Source organism: Maylandia zebra, linkage group LG16 (genome assembly GCF_041146795.1).
Source record: "Maylandia zebra isolate NMK-2024a linkage group LG16, Mzebra_GT3a, whole genome shotgun sequence".
In the NCBI taxonomy this organism is placed as follows: domain Eukaryota; kingdom Metazoa; phylum Chordata; class Actinopteri; order Cichliformes; family Cichlidae; genus Maylandia; species Maylandia zebra.
Genome location: NC_135182.1, coordinates 30839713 through 30858579, shown reverse-complemented (window position 1 = coordinate 30858579; position 18867 = coordinate 30839713). Strand labels below are relative to the sequence as shown.

General features: G+C 40.6%; 2 protein-coding genes across 3 annotated transcripts; one reads left to right on the top strand and one right to left on the bottom strand.

Annotated features, from left to right (window-relative positions):
* The first annotated feature begins 56 nt into the window (after positions 1 to 56).
* ybey (ybeY metalloendoribonuclease) lies at positions 57 to 2738 on the top strand. Its single transcript, XM_004559125.4, has 4 exons — positions 57 to 571; positions 1774 to 1905; positions 2023 to 2091; positions 2388 to 2738. Exons 1-4 carry the CDS (start codon positions 362 to 364, stop codon positions 2481 to 2483), a joined length of 507 nt encoding a protein of 168 aa, XP_004559182.1. The 5' UTR covers positions 57 to 361; the 3' UTR covers positions 2484 to 2738.
* On the bottom strand, positions 2691 to 18860 carry usp37 (ubiquitin specific peptidase 37). 2 transcript variants are annotated; one of them, XM_004559127.6, is made up of 24 exons: positions 18705 to 18860; positions 17648 to 17870; positions 14615 to 14765; positions 13634 to 13722; positions 13431 to 13546; positions 13243 to 13320; positions 12934 to 13025; positions 12739 to 12832; positions 11761 to 11916; positions 11516 to 11647; positions 11241 to 11364; positions 9647 to 9894; positions 9449 to 9566; positions 9117 to 9196; positions 8812 to 8976; positions 8456 to 8509; positions 8174 to 8318; positions 7869 to 8088; positions 7130 to 7296; positions 6657 to 6717; positions 6259 to 6374; positions 5861 to 5930; positions 4905 to 5043; positions 2691 to 4807 (listed from the first exon to the last, which is right to left on the bottom strand). In XM_004559127.6, the coding sequence occupies exons 2-24, from the start codon at positions 17819 to 17821 to the stop codon at positions 4720 to 4722; spliced, it is 2877 nt and encodes a 958-aa protein (XP_004559184.2). In that variant the 5' UTR covers positions 17822 to 17870; positions 18705 to 18860; the 3' UTR covers positions 2691 to 4719. The 2 variants fall into 2 exon arrangements, with proteins under 2 accessions (XP_004559184.2, XP_004559183.2); XM_004559126.6 differs by having other exon boundaries at positions 8174 to 8321; positions 18705 to 18859.
* Between the last annotated feature and the right edge of the window lie 7 nt (positions 18861 to 18867).

The following is an 18867-nucleotide window of genomic DNA, read 5'->3' as shown; positions in this document are numbered from 1 at the left end:
GTTCCGGTCCGACAAACTTATCAGTCCTCCTTCTGCTAGTAATGCTAAACCATTCGTTCCGCTATGGCCAATGAGGCGGTTGTTAACAGATAAGCGACCATATCTATTAAAAGAAAGAATATATTTCATGAATGTAAATTAGGTTATCAGAGCTGTATAAACCAGAAAAGAACTACACTATCTACTTCCCGGGGACTGCATTCGTGTCACCTCGGAGACTACAGTTTGCTTGTGGCTAACGGCGAAGCTCACCAACCGACAATAAAGTGCTGCCAGGTAGGAGATAGGTTAGTGGGTAACCTTCACCTATGTACCGAGATCTTTCCGTAGCTGTGTTCTCTTCTCGTGTCGGCTGTTTAAAATGGGAGTAGTTTTGAGGAACCTCCAGAAGGTGGTGCCTCTTCGGCGCGCCAGGCTGCGCAGGGACGTGGTCACGCTGAGACACATACTGGGCATCCAGAAGTTCGACCTGGGTATCATCTGCGTGGACAACCAGAAGATGCAGCAGATCAATCACATCTACAGGAAGAAGAACACACCCACGGATGTCCTGTCTTTCCCATTCTACGAGGTAAACATGGCAGCTAAACGTTTTGAATGAACACACTTCTGTTAGTGGAGATCTGGTGGTGGTGGGGGTGTGTTCTGGACGTCTTCTTCTGTTTTTGATTTATTACACTGCTTTGTGTGCAATAAAAGATTCATAAAGTTTCAAAGGCCAAATGGAGCTTCAGAAAAAGCCTCCTTTGTCGTCCAGCTGCTTCTTCTGTGACTCATCAATGTCACCATCTAACAGCATGGGCAAGCAGAGCCTTTGAATGGACTTATCAAGAGCTGTAGGGCAAACTACAGTCAGGGGGTCACAGGCAGCTGTGAACCATCTTAATCTGGCCCTCCACATCCTGAAAGGGAAATAAAACAACCCCAATTAGAAAGCTGAAGGCTGATTTGATTTCATTGTAACTGTCAGCCATGTGTCAGTATCAGTTTTCCACTGTGTAAAGCTTGGCCGAAAAAAATGGCATTGGTACAGTAAAATTATGCCTTTGGTGTGAATGGCTACATTAGGCATAGATGAGTCTGAAGAGTATTTTTTAAGCTCAAAATATTTCTACAGATCTTACACGTATGCTGTGTAAAAGGCTTTCAGTCAAAACTGTTGCCCAATGCTTGCATCATGGCTAATAGTGTCCTTTTCTAATCATCCATATTATCTTCTATGGAAAGCGGCATGAGGTGAATAAGAGTTTTGAAAGAGAGATAGTGTATGCACATTATTTTACTGTTTGGGCATCTATTTGTATTTAGTAGCTCCTTTAATATTAATGTTATTTAATATTCACTCAGGGACGGAAATTGGTGGCTTTCCATCTATTTTAAACCAAAACTGTGAACCTTACTGGTCTGCACCAGGTTACCTGTTTGGCATATATTACCATGGTGATATAGCCAGGTAAAAAATAAAATAAAATAAAAGAGAGCAACCTTTATGGCACTAAAAACTTTGACTCTAGGCTCAGCATAGTAGTACATCTCTCTGATCACTTCACTCAGTTTGGAAAGCTTCCTTAAAGGGCCTCTTTTTATTTACCCTCTACAGAATTTAACTAACTTTCACCACTAGGGTGCAGCGTTACTCAAGACTTAACTAGTTAAAATTGAGGTTAAGTTGACCTACTGTGCTATCTTGTGGGAAAGACATGAACACAATCTGCAGGGTTGGGGTAACTTCTCCACTCAAATATCTGTGTGTTTTGTGGGGGTTTATTTAAGGACCTGAGGCCCGGGAAGTTGCCCTGCCCCCTTCACAGAGACGAGCTGAACCTTGGAGATATCTTCCTTGGGGTGGAGTTTGTGATGAAGCAGTGTCAGGAGGAATCCCTGGATCTGCACGGAGCGCTGACTGTATGAAACAGTAACTTAAGTTATCCTGTCCCTCATGCGTGTAATCCGTCAATGCTTCCAAATGAAGCACAGCAGTACCATTTTCTGTGATTAACTGTTTCATTGTTCCTGTTTCAGGTTGTCACTGCGCACGGGATCTGCCACCTGCTGGGCTACAGGCACGAGACAGAGGAAGAATGGACTGAGGTTTGTAAGGAGACAGTGGCTTTGTGTCCAAATTCATTCCTCCACTCAGACTATAGCTCAAATGGAAATACACTTTGTGCTCAAGTCACAAGATCACAACCCATTAGAAGTCCTTAGAAGATGCCTCCATCATCACATCTACAAAGACTCAGTTTTTTCCTTTAATCTGTCATCCATAGGTAGATCTATATGAGCTGAGTCTTTTTTTCTTTTTTTTTTTAATACCAAATTTATGAACTTCAAACTGTGTGATGTCTGGATGTTCGATGTTGATTAAAGGTGTAACATGTTTGCAGATGCAGCAGAGAGAAAACTACATCCTGAGCGAGTACAGCAGACTCACAGGCCGACACCTAGACCCCCTGATGAAGAGGTGCAGTCAGGACAGGTGACCCTGACTGCTGCCTGCAGGCCTGAGATTAAATATTGCACTATGTGATGGTGGAAACTGCTTCTATACTGTTGTGGTTCTTATATTTATTTGAAGACACCCACTACAGTCTGTATTATAAAATGACTTGTCACTAAACAGTCTGACCTCCTGAAAAAACACTTGATGTGAGCTCTGCTGAAGAGTTTCAAACACCAAAAAACGTCTGTTCTTTCATTGGAATATTTTATTAAAATCTGCTTTAGGAAGAGTCGGTTGTGTATGAAGGGTAGAAAAAGCTGTTCATTCTCACTTCACTAATACATGTTATGCTCTTTACACTGCGTGTAGGACAGCATGTTCAGGAGAGGCATTTAAGAAACGTCAATCAATGCAGACATTAAAACACCTGGAGAATTAACACAGCGTGGTGCAACAGGAAGTCGGCTAATCAGTGCACACTTCCTAAAATCCCCAAATATAAAGACAGAAGTTGTGTCAAATTTGGTCTGCAGTGATTTAATTTTTGAAATTAATGCCATGTTGTGCTAATTTGAGGGAATAATCTGCTGTACAGATTAAGTCTATAATAGCATGTGTACGAGTGAGCTTTTTTTTTTTTTCCTTTCACAGAATAAAAGTTACACAGTCGGTGCCCAGTAATAAACAGAATATTCCACATATTTCATGCCTGACAGGAACTGGTTCATAAAGTGCCCCTTTTATGCTTTTTAAAATTAAAAAATAAAATAAAATCTCCCTACAGTTATAGACCAGAAGACAAACAGAAGTGAAAATATCCAGCATCTCCAACACTCACTACTGTTTATTTATTCCATCATTGAATAAATACTTGTAGGGTGAAACTGCTTTAAAACAAAAACACAGAGCTGCTAAAAGGCATTGTTTGTAGTCCATAACGAATCTACATCACGATGTACTGCCCTAGTAGCAGTGAGTTTGGCACATTTTGAAATAAAGAATCAACAGGTGATTCCGACTGTATTTACAGGTAAAAACGTCTTCCAAACATGGCTACAGCTTTAACAGTCAGTCTGAGAATATTAATGTTATCAACTGACCAATCAGAGCAGAAGACAGGTGCCTTGAAGGGACAGGCACTAAAACGGAGCAGATAACGGGTTCCTTCCCTGAACAATAAGGCGTTTAATCCCACAGTTACACTTTAACCATGTAAATGAGCATAACAGGGGCACTTTAAATGCTTAACACTTGTTCTAAAGGTGTTGAAATAAAAGATATTATGCAACAGGTACTGTATCTTCTCTGGTTATAAAGTAGTAATGACTTCCATTTGCCTTGGCTCATATTTTGGGCTAATTAAGAGAAACCAACCCCCTTCTATATGCAATAAATATAAAAATCTGTTGGCTTTATAGAAGAAACTCTGACTTGCACACTGTTTCAGATTTGACAAACATTCAAAAACAACAAGGTTGTGCGACTTTCCAAAGTAAAGCTTGTATGCACATATTTATAAAACTTTTCTTGGGAGGCACAAGGTCAAAACCCCAAACAAACAACAAAGTGTGATCAACTGAGAAAAGCTCAGTTAAATATTAATGAATGCACGTTCTTTCACACCTCTAAAATATGGAAATAATCACACAAAAAAATATCAGGTTGCACATGAAGTACAAAAAGCAACTGGGAAGACATCCACACTGTGGGACAGAAAGCTGTTTTGAATGGACCAGTTTGTGCCAGTAACAAATATTGCACCAAATGTACCCGCTAAATACAACAACCCTCTAAATTCTATAATAGCTTATACTCCAACATAGAATATATCTTTATTTTGCTTATATGGGAAATAAAGGGGTCTGCAAACATACAATCTACAAAGCACCAGGAGCGCCCAGTGTTTGATAGTTTGAAGTAAAAGTCTGAAGAAAAGTCTTTAAGAAAGAAACAACAAAATTAAACCTTACAAAACCGTTGATAAAATGATAGCAAAGAAAGACTCCAGCCCCAAAAACACGGAGGCAAAAATTGATCCACGGAACATTTTAACTGCATTTCTGGTATCTGAAAGAGTCTTGACAGGTCAGCCCCTGTGTCGGCATCATCAGGTGTTATTTTTATCCTGGCCTTTAGTGATCTGTAGAGGAAAAAGGAAATGCCTGAAGGCTACCTAAAAGGGACGGCAATCAGTAGTATAGGAGGATTCACAGGGCAGCTTTATCTAACAGGATCAGCTGTGGTTGAGTGTGGGTGGGCGTCCAAAGACGTTGCGCTCAGAGGGGCTGCAGGACATTCCTTCCTGCCTCTGAGGTGCTTCCGGCTCCAGATCTCTCCATCTCAGATAGCTGCTCGAACACATCCCTGAGAGATCACAAGGTAGCAGCGTGTTATTAGCACGGCATCTCACATCATTACAGTGACATCTATAACCAGCTGACAGGAGGACTTGCACACTCACTTGTGCATGTAGAAGAAGATGTATCCGCTACGGTCACGGTCTCGCTGGACAGCTGCTTCCTGCGTGCGAGACACGTCCAGGTCATTGTAGGTCAGCCACGAATGTTTCTTCATGTCGTACACGTCACTGATGTAATGGCCTACAGGGAAGATAAAGATGGGGAACAATCTATCAATATTTGTTCACAGAGCAAGCATTTGGTTCTTGAAGTCTATAGTCACGACAGCGACAGACACAGAGGGCACACCCACGCCATCCACGTATAGACAAGGATGATGTCACCAGCATTTATCCAAAGTTATTGGACAAATATAACCTCTGCCTGACACATGAGCTAACTTTATGGTTCTAGCTTTAGTATACAGTCAGGTAAATAAGTGTTTGGATAATGATACTTTTTCTTTTTTTTTTTAAATTCCACTGTGTTGGTGGCCTGAAAGATTAAAAAACAAAAAACATTTTTATAGCCACATTATCAGTGGCTCCTCCTAAAACCTACAACCATTAAGTTAGCTAATGTCTTAGATTTCAATTCTGTTTTACCTGGTCAGCTAATATTCATCATCTAATATCAGATCAGGACAGGCTAGATCATGTTTTTGCTGAAAGGTGCTGACCATTATTTGAGGCTCTCACAAAATTTACTGCTGAAGACAAAACTAAAGGCAAGAGACCCACAAACCCACACCAAGTAAAGACCACACAGTTTCATCCAGCAGTGTTTTCCCTGATAATTTAAGGATTCTTAATATAAATAAACTTTATTTCTGGCTGCCAATTTCTTCATTGACATTTGAGATAATAAGGGATATAAATAAAGCAGCGTAAACATCAAAGCAGTTCCTTAAAGTGTTCATACACAGTTTTGACTCATCTTCATTGTTCCTGAATAATTTGTCACTGTCAAAACACATGAGGACCTAAACTCGGAGGCACAAACAAACACAAGTGCTCACCAGAGGAGGAGCTGCTCCCGATGTGACTGACCACACTGATGAGTCTGAACGAGTTGGCCAACTCCCCACTCTGTGGATTACAGGATACATAGGCAGGTTAATGCAGGCCACAACCAATAAGTTATCATCAGTCTGCTGCTTTATTTAACTTATTCTGCAGTTTCTTAATCAGTGCGTGTATTTCACCATGTTCTGATTCATAATCAACTCAGTGTCCTGCAGATTATCTAAGACTTTATCTGTGGTGTGTAAACTGACCCTTTATTAAGGTTTACATTTGTAAAACACTGTTTTTATTTTTGCATAGTGATTATACATCCGTTGTATTTAACGTGAATAAACTATTTGCTGTTTTTTGTGCTCTGCAGCATTTTACACTGTGTGCCAGCTGGATATACCTCTGCGTTTCTCTTCAGGTTCTCGGCTTCTGCTTCAGTGTACTCCATGTCCAGCACATCCTCGTTGCCAGAGTCATCATCCGAGCAGAGCAGATCGGGCAGAGAGTTGTTAAACTCTGTTGAATGAGGAGGAGATGATGACGCCGGTGCAGTATTTTCACATTGCTCAGAGTCTGATTAAAGAACACTTTAAACATTTGTTTGTGCTGACTAAACAGATCTGCAAATATCCAGTCAAATTTCTTTGTTTAGTGGCTGCGTTCAGTCTTATTTACATCGCCACACTGCTGCCAGCTGAGCGGGATCAACAGCAACCATCACAATACAAAAATCAGCTGAACACAGTTGGTCAAATAAGCGTGTGCTGACGATTCCTGGGAGTAAATTGTATTTCTTACCTTGCAAGCTGAGCTCAGTGGCTCTCTTCAAATCATCGTCCTCTCTCATCTCCTGAGCTTCCTGTAGAGATGATGTCATAAGTTTTATTTTCCTGCATCAGGTCTGTTAGTTGGTGAAAGACTTCAGAGTAGTCAATGATATTTAAGGATAATGAGAGATCTACTGTAATCTAACAGCAAATGGAAGGTCACCATTACTGGAAGCTAGAAAAAAAAATTGTTGTGAGCATCTAACACTGGTAGAACTGGTGCACCAAACTCAGGTGTTACATTGGATTATACAAAGGTCCATTTGGGTCAGAGGGATGTAAATGTAGCATCCCTTCTGATGGGCTCCAACCATTCTCTCTTCAGCAGCTGAAAGTAAGCACTTTTTCCATTTAGGTGCATCAAAGTGTCTCCACTGTGTTGAAATATGAAAACAATTGAGCTGCAGATGTGTTAAATGCTACACAGTCTCTCTCTGGTCTTACATGCTCCTGGAGGCTCTGTGCCAAAGCCTGCTGCAGCTCCTGTTCTTCTCTCTCCTGATCCAGATTGTACTGTTGGACCCAGTCCAGCTCCCCCTGCTGCTGACCACTCTCTGGAGTTTGGTTCTCCTTGTTTTCATCCATGGTCAGGTCCAAGGAGTCCAGCACATCTACAAGAGTTCAGCAAATACTCGAGTCAGCAAACCTGATACGTGAAGTTGGGGTTTTTTGTTGGATTTGTTGGTAACCCAGGGTTTATGTGAATGTAGAAACCCACAATCAATTTAAGCAGCATGTACTTTCAAGAGAATATGGAACGAAACATGAATGAGCCTTTCTTAGAAATGTCACATATAATAAAAACCTGATGCAGATCCCATATTAAAAAACAAAAAAAAACAAAAAAGTCTATTGCAAGTTTAAGTACTCCAAGAAGTGAGTCTGATCACTTGGCAGCCTTCCCGAAATACCTCTGGCCATTTATATGCAGCATGATCTTAATTAATTTTAACTTTAGTGGTCAGCAGAACAAAACAAACAAACAAAAATAAATAAATAAACACATCTGCATTTAAGTACCAAAACTCCAATCTAACCACTCTTAAAATTTGCAAATGTTTTCCTAAAATAAAAACTTTGTTTCCCCTGAAAGCTGTACATCTACCATCATCTTTGCTGTTAAGAAATCTTGCAATAGATTTGAAACTCATACTGTCTCTGCTTAAATATCCCGTTAGAGTACCTGCGGGCTGTTTGCTATCTGCTTCTAGCAGATCTGCGTGATAGGCCAAGTCATGTGCATCTGTGTCCCCAAACCCGGTGTCCGGGCTGCTTGTCGGCTCATCATCCAGAGGAGGAGGTGCAGAGAGCCCGGCCTCTTGGCGACTAATCTCCAGCACAGCCGCCAGCATTTCATCATCATTGATGCCACTGAAGTCTGTTGAATCGATTGCTGCCCCCCTCTGAAAACACATTAAACTGTGTCACAACAGAAGACGCCAGAGGAGGCTGGATTCTGTTTGTTAAAGTGTAAAAGCAGATGCTCACCTCTTCAGCGCGATCATCGTCGTCAGGCAGACAGATACTCAGGCGTCGCTTGCGGCTCGCGCTCACCTTCCTGTTAGGCCCCTCTTCGCAGTCAGAGTCCACAAGGATGGAGGTACAGTTGGAGTTGGAAGTTTTCCCTACGATCCTACTACACAAAGTCACATGTTCAGCAAATAAATTCATAAGCCCAAACAGAAAACCCTTCAGTCAGATAACACATTGTTTAAAGAGGTTGTTAAAGCACAAAAGTCATTTTTCCTCTGCAAGTGTTGCAGAACTTACCGAAGAGGCGCTGTGGACGAGTTGACCAACTGTGACGTTTTAAGTGTTCTGGACCTTTGAGAAAAACAAAGGCAAATAAAACTCTTGCTGCTATTGGAGCTCTACTTCTAGGCTGATTGTTAAGTTTTACTTAAAGGAGCAATATTTGCATGTTTTTCCTTTAAATTGCAAACTAAATGCTGACTTTATTACATGTAGTCCTCTCTGGGGTATTAAACCAACATGAAAAATCATGGCTGCAGGAGATGTCAAAACATTGCCAATTGGCCTTTTAAAACTGAAATCACTCCAGCCATCTAATGTATTTACACAGAATTAAATTTGTATGCATATTAAAATGTTTTCTCCCATCTTACAAGGCAGCTTGAGGGCTCCAGCCAAGGCTGATGGGGGGTCTTGTAGATTCGGTGCAGTGGGGGAGCAGGGTCAGGTATCGTGGGATCAAGACCTGCTGACCCAGCTTGCTGTTTAGAGACAGCTGAGCGTTAAAGCTGTACCGTTTCAGGTGTAGGATAAGCACTCTGTGAAGACAAAGGTTTTTAGGCACTTAAATTCTTTTTATTCCATAAGCTGGTTATGCTTTCAATGTTTTCCATATGTGCTGTATCTTTAGTGTTTATTGCGTGTCTTTACTGTGTGTGTTTAAACAGACTGTAGATACCTGGGTAGTTTACTGAATTTATGCGTAACAGTCGCTGATTTCCCGTTGCACTTTTCACACGAATACTCAATTTCCTCCATCTGTAAAAAGAAAAAGTAACTAATTATATATGAAATTACATCCAGCCGATGCTTGTCTCAAAAGAAATTCTATTTTTTGTGTCTCCTCACAAAGGCTCTCTCAGTTTGTAAACTGCAAACTAAAATGCTACAGTGTTTTTTCCTGCTTGAGCCTCATTGCGCATACTAAGCTAATAAGTGCACTCCTCTGACCCTGTTGGTCATTTTTGATCCAACATGGGGGGCATCAGGATGACGGGACCAGTGACTCACCCTAAAAAACAGATCCAGGGAGTCCTGGATGGAGCGAAGCGGCAGTGTCTTCTTTCTTCGCGGCAAGTCGATGGACAAGTCATTGAATTGTTCTCGCTTGTTCACCACCTCGCCACAGCTGCAACACAACAAAGAGGGAATCAAACACCTTTCACCTTCATCGAGAGTTTTGAATGATAGGCAGGAGACCAGCCTCACCCTTTGCACGTGATGGTGTGCTGCACCTCAAACTCCATGTTGACCGCCACGGGGCAGGTGTAGATCCGCGAGGTGTCTGCCTCATCACCAGGCTCTGCTTTGACTGCCGATGACGTTCCCTCCAGACCATTCTCACCCACTACAGAAGATGAGGAGGAGGAGGCGGCCTCGTTCGTTAAGCTCTTATTCATCTTCTCCACGTCGTCCTTCAGCTGGTCCAAGCACTGACTCAAGAATTCATGAGCATCCTGAAAAACAAGAAACATGTAGGGGTTTAAAACAGGATTTTATTCACAGCCACTTTAAACCATAAGCCTGAAAGATTTAACTTTTGTGTGTTTTAGTTTGGGGGGTTTTTTTTGCCTCTCCTGGTCGGTACTTTAGCAATCAGAATTGTTGTCTGAAGAAAGATGCTCAACGGATTTATTTTTTTTAAGTGGAGAAAGTATGGCAATGCCATGTTGGTCCACTTGATTGATCTATATTATTATTAGACAAAAAGAAAGAAAGGGAGAGAGAAAGACAGAAAAACAGAGGGGAGGGGGGGCAGTAAGAGACACTGAGAAAATTTGTTAGAACAGCTATTAAAAGAAGAAGAAAATGAAACAAACAACAAGAGAACACCACAATACAGAGATCAAAGCAACAACCTAGATAAGTGTAAATAACAGTAAATACTAAATATTGAATGTTATAAACAAAAAAACAACAGAGTTGTGATGATGCACATCTATCACAAAACTATGAGCAGGCAGCCTCAAACAGAAATGGATGGGAAGGGGGGGGGATAATCGCTTTATCGTTTTATCCTCCTTTGAAAGCCAAAAGTCATAATTTGAACCAGCGTGCCATCTCATATTTGCTTTACTTTCGCTTTGAAATTGAGACACTTTCTAAAGTCACTTGATTGCATTATAGTCAGCTTTTATTTAATTACATTATCATTGAATTGCTGAGCTCTGTACTGTATCACATGTTTCTACATGTTCTACTGTGTTAGATTTTTACTTATTTATCACTTTTAAAACACTTTCCTTTTTGTTTTTAGCCTCTTTCACATAATTTTACCTCGCTGGACACTTGTTGTGTCGTATTGTATTTTACTGTGCTACACACTACTGTATATGCACACCTTTTTTTTGGTATTGTAGTCTGTGTTCAATTTTTAGCTGTGGCACCAGAGAAATTTTTGAGCAAATACATTATATCTTCAGTCCAAACACACAGAGTAATAATTAGATAATTATTACTAATTAGATAATAATTAGAATTGCAGACTGTCCTTCAGCAGGTATTCTGAGCCCAAAATGAGCTCAACATTAATAATAAAGTCTTACTGTAATTTGGGACTAGAGGAAGAGGAAGAAGTTAGAGAAAACACTGGGAAAAGCAAACCTATATTACCTGTTTAATTTCTAAACTGTGCTCTTTAAACATAAACCTTCTACTAAAAGTTATTCTCTACACTATTATTCTTAAATTTTCAAAGGTGCAATTTAAAGATTTGTTTTGCTGTCCCTTTTCATATGTGGGCACACAATCTCAACTGAAAAGCATACCTGGTCATATACATGAGTTTAAGTGGGAAACTTACATTCTGCATGTTTCCAGAGAAACGCTCCGCTGTGGAGGAGATGGCACTCTTTACTTTCCTCAAAAGGTCTTTCTTCGTCTCTGGACAGGCCACATCCTTCTTCACCATGAGGTGAGCAAATCGCCTGCACAGAGTGAAGACAGGACACTGATCATAACAAAGTTCATTTAAACTGCTTCCTGTGTCATTTAACACCTATGTTAAAAATGACAACAATCCAGAGTATTGTTAACAAACAACAGTTACTATCAACCTATAATAATATAATACAGTACCTGAGCAAGGCATTGATGGGCAACTTCTTCCATGGGATGCTCTGCCTCAGCATGTCATTAGAGAAGGAGGGGAGACTGAAGAGGGACTGCAGGATGGCATTCATGTAGCAGGTGTTGCCCAGGTTGGAAAATCTTAAATGAATAACAGAAGTTTCAAAAACTGCTTGTTGTTTTGATTTTTCCCTTGTTATTTGGTGTCATGGATCAAATTAATTTCATATCAAGTGGAGCTGGCTTATCTGTACCCTTGCAGTGGAGCCTGAGGCTGTGCCAGGGTAGAGGGCCTCTGCTTGTTCCAGCCACCGTAGTCCAAGGAGGGTCGTACCTTCTTAAAGGGAGTGGAGTGGTTCGGTAGCATGAGGCTCCTTTTGGCTGTGGGGGTCTGTGCAGTACTGGATGGCCTGAGGAGATTTAAAAATCAATCACTGGATGAATAGAAATGTTCTCCCCTGTTATCACCTGGGCCAAGGAGATGACTGGTTCCTTTCATCTGATTTTAACTAATCAAAACCTACCCAGGTTTGAAGCCAGCACTCTAAGCACCCACCATCAGTCTAGCAGGAAGCTTGGAAAAGTCTGCAGGCAGGTGGGAAAGCTTGGCTCAACCTTGTGAAAGTAATTCACTTTTGAAATTAGATCTGGGACAGAATCTTTAGACCTGATTTTTTCTTATCTAAGATTTCATTTCGGATCTTCATAAATATATATCTAAGTCAATCAAGACAAATTGGGAGACGTACTTTTAATTCTAGGTTTAGATTTCTTTCTAATTACAGGAACACAACTCACAAGTATTCTAATGATCTTGAAATTATCTAAAAATTATTAACTAAAATACAGACAGTTAAGATCTTTAAAAAAAAAAAAATCATAGTTTATGTGACTATATTTTATGTCAAAATATTCACTTTCCCTTGCCTGGTAGGATATAATGCACTATCACATAGTGGCGATAATGCAGTTAGAAGCTGTTTGTAACCTTGAAACAAAACACATGATGGCTACTAGCTACCAGGTATCAGCAAAGTGGGAGATAATCTATAAATAGAAGAATCACAGAAAGCCAAAGCTAGCATGGAGGGCGGGTACTGTAGAAGTCATCTTCGAAGAACAATCAAAAGGTTCCCTTTAAATAAGTATCAAATAGTACTGTTTTTAAATTCTTGATCCTAGGTTCAAACTGCTGCTGCTTTGCATTTTAATTGAGCCATGAAGCAACTCACCTGTCCAGAAAAGAGTGGCTCTGGCTGTAGTCTTTAGTCACAGATCGGCTGCCGTAGAAAGATGATGGCTGAAGGGGAGTTGACCCAAGAGGAGCTACAGTTAAGGAGGCACATGAGTGTATCAGTGTCTGGGAAAAATTTGCATAGAGAATGCTGTGCAACTAGATTACAAAAAGGTGGTGCTGCTGGGTTTACCTGAGCTCCTGTTCTCCTCTGACTGCTTCAGCTTTTCTTTGCAGCTCAGAAGAAACTTCCTGGAGGAGGGGTCAGAAGTCGCCTTGTTGTTGCTGAAAAATGTTACTCAAATTCAGTAAAATAAAGTCTATCAATCAAGGTTCGTATTTTGCCGATGAAAGTAGCGACCTACTGATTACCAGTTACAGTTTTAATTATCTCGCCACAAGATTTGCAAAAAACAAACAGGCAGTGGTTCAGACAAAAGGCTGCAGAGATAAGGTCATCCTATGAGTCACCAACAGCACTGCAATTCAGTGCTGATTATACCTCGAGGAGTCGTTTTCCTTTGGGTAATCCTCACTGAGGTCGTTATCAGGAGTGAGGAGTCGCTTTCTCTTCTCGCTCCTGAGAAACAGAAACATCGAATAATTCACATGCCAAATGGGGCAGGATTAAACATTCATAAATTAATTTAATTTATTCTGTGTAATACAGTCTAAAAATTCCCAGCCTGCCTGTTTTCAGACAGTCCTGTGCGAGTGGGAGTGGAAGCCGCTCTGCTCGGGCTGCCGAGAGGTTTTCTCGGTGTCGTGTCCTCCCGGCCTTCTGCGCTCTGCCGCCTCAGTGTCGTCTGAACACACCAGGAGGAATTAAGTTAAACACATGTACGTTTGTCCACATGTGTTTAAGTTAAGATTGTTATTGCATTCTTGATCACCTGTCTCTCCCCGGACGGGTTAGCCTCATTTTTCACAGATCTGTTCCCGAGCACACTGAAGTTGGCACTTCCGAGGGATGATTTTAAAACTGCAGCATAAACAAAAAGTTCAGGGGAAAAAAAAAAAAAAAAAAAAAAAAGCATAAAAATGATCCCGTTACACTGTAGAGTCAGCATCACTTCAAGTTAATCTATGTGCTTGAACTGAAAATAATAAAAAATAATAATAATAAAAAAAAAATAAAAATAACACTGCTGCATTGCCATGATGCATAAAGCATTCAGATCATAGATTTAAAAGCAGACTAACACACACCTTACTTCGCAACAACCTGTTGCATAAGTTTTCATGACAGCTACAGATGTTTTGTTTATTTAATAGGATACAAATGAATCCTGTTCTTCAAGCAAACTGATGACATGCAGAGGTGCAAGGCAGCCCAGGTGGAGAAATTTTGTTTTTACACTTAGCAACTAATTTTATTTCTCTATCTGATAAGAAAACTATTCAATCAGATAGTTATTTGTGGTGAATGAAATACATTTACAATTTGAAGCACTTTTAAGCACAACATCTGAAATTCAAGTACCTTTCAAACCTTGAAAAGACAAAATAAAATTCAAGCATTTATAAGGATAAGGATTTCAAGCACCTGTACAAACCCTGTTACTAACATTGGGTATCAATTAAATGTAAACCAAATAGATTAAATGACTAGTACATCTGTTATCAACTAGTGACAATAGCAACAACTAGTCGACTGGTCAGCCAGACGAGCACATCCCTACTTGAAACTCTGCATCAACTTAAGAAATATTAATATATTAACATGAAGCTGCAGAGAAAAAGTGACCATTCTCTGCAGGAAGAGCATACAAGGATTAATTCCCAAAAAAATAAAAAATAAAAATCTTTCAGTTTTGTTTGTTTTTTTTTTGTTTGTTTTGTTGTTGTTTTTTAATGTGCAGGGGTGTCATTACCTGGCTTTCCTTGCTTCAGCTTTTCAAGGTATTCTTTAGTCTTCTGAACCAAAGGTGGAGGCATCTTGTCCAGCGTGATGACACTGTTATCCTTCAGAGTCAGGACGATGCGGTTGGCACTCTGGCTAATATTTTTCACGTTCTGGTTCAGCTGAGAGCAAAGAACAGCAAATATTCGGATTCATGATTATTACTATTACATACAATAGTAATATATACATTATCATCGTCATCATCTTTCTCCTCACATCATACTTGTTGATAAAGTATACCTTTGAACAAACTAGTTCTATATGACAAACCTCACTCTATCAGCTATTACTTTCTTCAATAGGTCTTATATCATGCCATCTGAGGAGTGAGGTTCTTCGTAACAAGAGACTCAGAACACTTGACTGTGATGACAAAGTTTTTTTTGTTTTACTTCTCTTGCTCCAGACTATTACAGAAAAGCTCTTATATGTCTGTTTGGAAATTATAACAGTCGTGGGGGTTCAATTTTTTTGACTTTCCTAGCAATGGAGCAAGACAGATTCATTACAGTGTTAGCGCCTCCAAGTTTTCCAGACTTTCCTACAAACTTCAGTTATATTGTGTTGGTAGGAGGGGATCGAGAGAAGGCACACACACTTTATTAAAGAAAGTAATAACAAACTTCGTGTGAATGGGTTAGAGTTTCTGATCTCTTAGACAAACTCCAGCCTCTCTGTCTTAACGCTTTCCCCATCAAAACAACATTTGACAACCTCCCCTGCGCCCATAAAGATGGGTTTTGACACCTGAGTATTTGAATAAATATGTGGTTTGCATAGGCAGAGACCACCTTCAATAACTTCCAATTTAAACCCAGGCATTTTGTTCCATAAGCAGGCCTGAAATATTACAGAAACGGCTAATCTTTAAAAAAAAAAAAAAAAAAGAAAAGAAAAAGAAAAAAAAAAGAGCATCCAAGGTTACTCCTAGTAGGGGAGAGTTAAACAGCAGCAGATGCTGTGGTCCTTGTCCTGCATGGCCTACTAGCCATGAACCAGTTTATCTCCTGATGCAGGTTTGGGTCAGAGTGACCCACCAGGTCACAGCAGATCAGCAGAGCAGAATAAGGACTAAGATAGGAGTGGTTAAGTTGAACTGCAAAAACAAGAGGTTTACTAGTAGGGAAAAAGAGGACAGGAAGCTAGCTGTTTTAGCAGCAACTGAACTTTCAAAATAAGAGGAAGGGTAATATTAATTATTCTTTTTAGACCCAATCACATCAGTCAGTCTGAAATATTTTAGTTCTGGAATATGGGATCATCTAAAAGAAGTACAGGCATGCATTAAAAACACTTGACCCGAGGGCTGAACAAACCCTGGTATGTGCCATGGGTGAGATTATGTTTCTAATCCGGTTCATTCATGGCTTCAGTGCAGAGCTACTGCTCATTCATTGCATAATGCCTCAAAGCTGACAGCTTAGATTCTTCTAGTACTGACATGAATCAGACATGTAAGACTGATTTATGGGGTGCCATTTAAAAAGTTTGTTCCTGTAATGCTTTAAAAAGAAATATCATCATTTAGCCATCCATTAGTAGGAGTCTTTTCAACCGAGAAAGCAACTCAAAAAAAATAAATAAGATCTCTCGATCGATAGATCGATGCGCTTTTTTAATTTATCATTTATTAAAATTATAAATATATATTTTAACTCAGAAGTAGTTTTTAAATTTAATGTTGTTGAAACAACAAAGTAATAAAAAAAATAAACCTATCTGATCGAGAAATCACTCATCTTTGGAAAAGAGAGTTTATTACAGACAAATGGCTTTCCAAAATAAAAGCTATACTATACGCTTCTTCTGGGGTATACTCTCAGCAGCATATTAAACATATCAGGTCCCCATAAGGAGAATCATGTGCTAACAGCTGTCTAAATGACTCAGGTAAAGTTTGTAACATGCGTGCTTGTTGTTTTTGTCTGCCTCCACTTGTCTTTGCACTAGGATGATGTCGGAGTAAATGTGCAGTCATATTCGTTGTGTTCCCACTAGTGCTGTCAGCGTTAATCTGAAATGACGTTAACATGACAAATCTCCGTTAACGAGCTACCGCGGATCGCCCCGTGCGTGGGGCTGGACTGCGTCAACACGTTAACGAGCAAACTGCGCTAACGCAGTAGTTCCCACCCATGTAATTGAGCATTGCGTGGCACATCCGACATACTGTTTTACTTTTGTCCATGACGCGCTTACCTTCAGGGTCATACTTCACATGAAGACCAAAATAGTTCCAAACGCCAGATCTGAATGAGGGTGGGGGAGGTTCAATTTGCCATGTTGCAACGAGCTTAGCTTCTGTCTTGCTAGCTTGTGCTGCGCTCAGTGGATCTGCGCTTGACAGTGCAGCCTAGGCGGAGTAGTCGAACGCAGATCCACTGAGCTCTCAACACAGACAGCATCGTCAGAAGAAAAGTTGATAAAATAAATTAAAAATTTTGTATTGTTCGATACATATGCGTACCAAAACGAAAGCACTGTATCGAACGGTTCAATATCGATACGAGTATCATTGCACCCCTAATATTTTTGTGTGTGGTTTCTTGCAGGATTATGAGGGTTCAGTGTCTTTTTCTCTGTTTTTAAATCAGCTGTTTAATTTGCAAGTCTGGTGCATTCTTACATTTTTTTTTTTTTTTTTTTTTAAACGTTCCTCTCATCTAACTCATTCACTCTTACACACCAAAATAAGGCGGTGGCATGACTCACCCCAAGGAATCTTATTTTGACATGTGAATTGACACAACAATCCCAAGAATAACAGGCAACCCACAGTACCTTCTGAGCCAGCTGACCCAGATAAAATAATACTCTATCTGGATGAAGTGCAAAAGGTTGCTAGATCATAATCAAAAGAACCACTAAAATCGAAATCAGTACCTCTTAGGACATTAACAAAAAAATGACAATAATAAAGACCAATGTGAAAGTAAGACATTTTTTGGGGTCTTATAAACAACAGTAAACACAGTAAAACACAAAAAAAACAGTAAAATACCTGGAACGTTTTGGAAGCTCCTCCACAGTTGAATCTCAGGCAGAGGTTAACTTTATTGTCCTTTTCCAAAATCTCAAACGTCCCTTCTTTCCACCTGGTGGTGCCCAGGTCCAGACTGGTGAAACGGATCTTCACAGCCCCAGCGCTGGAGAGTTTGGGCACTACAGTTGCCATGGCTTTCTATCCCGTTGGTGCACTTGGGAGACTGGGACTCAAACTAATCCTAAAAAAGACAAATTGGATCCGCTGTCACACAATCTGAGCACATTATATTTATAACAACTGAATGTGTTCAGCAGGAGCAGTTTAAACCAATGGTCAGGTAGTTCTGAATTTGATTACTCTAGTTAAATACTGCAGGAAAATAATGAGCTTAACGAACAGAAGCAGCCACTAAAATGAACATAGCACCTCTTTTTGTAATAACACTAATATCACCTGTAGTCGTCTCGGTGAAAGCAACTTCAAAGTTTCCGAGGCTGAGCTCAGATAACGAGAGCAGGCAACCCACGTTGTCAAAGTCACAAGAAAGTACAAACCATCCAAAACAAGCTGACAGGAGTCAGCGCAGCATCTCGCAGCAGAAAAGCGGACAGCACGCTCGCAATGCATTTCTGACAAATAAAACAGCTTGTTTGGCTGCGTGTGGCAGCTCGTGCCTTGTGATTTTCTTTGCTAGCAGCTTCAATAAAAGCCCATGTTTGCATCTGCCATCAAACTAGCCAAACTAACGGCCACTCTGAGTCGCGGTAGCCAACGACTGGTACGTGCACAACAACACGGGATGTTCCCTCTCAGCTCAAGGCATCGATGCTCCCACAGAATTACCTGTCCAAACCGGCAACTCCAAGAAAAGGTGCTAGCCAAAAGTAAAAAAGCCCCTTTGGATGCGGATAATGTCGTATGCCCGTCCGCAGCCCCTGAATGGGATGGAGGAGGCCGACGTTAGCACCTCGGCTAACAAGCTAACGGACGCTAGCTAACTGGCTAATTTGCTAGTCTGTAATTTGGTGATGGAAAGCGTATCGCGTTGCGATTACACCGAGCAGGTACTTACCTATCGATGACGAGAGCTTGTCTTCAAACTTCTAAAAGTCCGGTGTCGCTTCTGTAGCTGCTGAGCAGGCAGAAAGTTTGTTTTGCCGGCATTCACCTGCTCTCCGGTGCTGTTGACAGCAGAGCAGCACACGACGCGTCGCTGAGCTGCGCGATGATGGCGG

Excerpts from the sequence above, each read along its gene's own strand:
- ybey (XM_004559125.4), top strand. The coding sequence starts at position 362 with ATGGGAGTAGTTTTGAGGAACCTCCAGAAGGTGGTGCCTCTTCGGCGC. Across the intron at positions 572-1,773 it reads TGTCTTTCCCATTCTACGAG|GACCTGAGGCCCGGGAAGTT; the intron begins GTAAACATGGCA and ends GGTTTATTTAAG. Across the intron at positions 2,092-2,387 it reads CAGAGGAAGAATGGACTGAG|ATGCAGCAGAGAGAAAACTA; the intron begins GTTTGTAAGGAG and ends ACATGTTTGCAG.
- usp37 (XM_004559126.6), bottom strand. The coding sequence starts at position 17,821 with ATGGCAACTGTAGTGCCCAAACTCTCCAGCGCTGGGGCTGTGAAGATC. Across the intron at positions 13,547-13,633 it reads ACCCGTCCGGGGAGAGACAG|ACGACACTGAGGCGGCAGAG; the intron begins GTGATCAAGAAT and ends TGGTGTGTTCAG. Across the intron at positions 6,375-6,656 it reads CACTGAGCTCAGCTTGCAAG|AGTTTAACAACTCTCTGCCC; the intron begins GTAAGAAATACA and ends CTCATTCAACAG.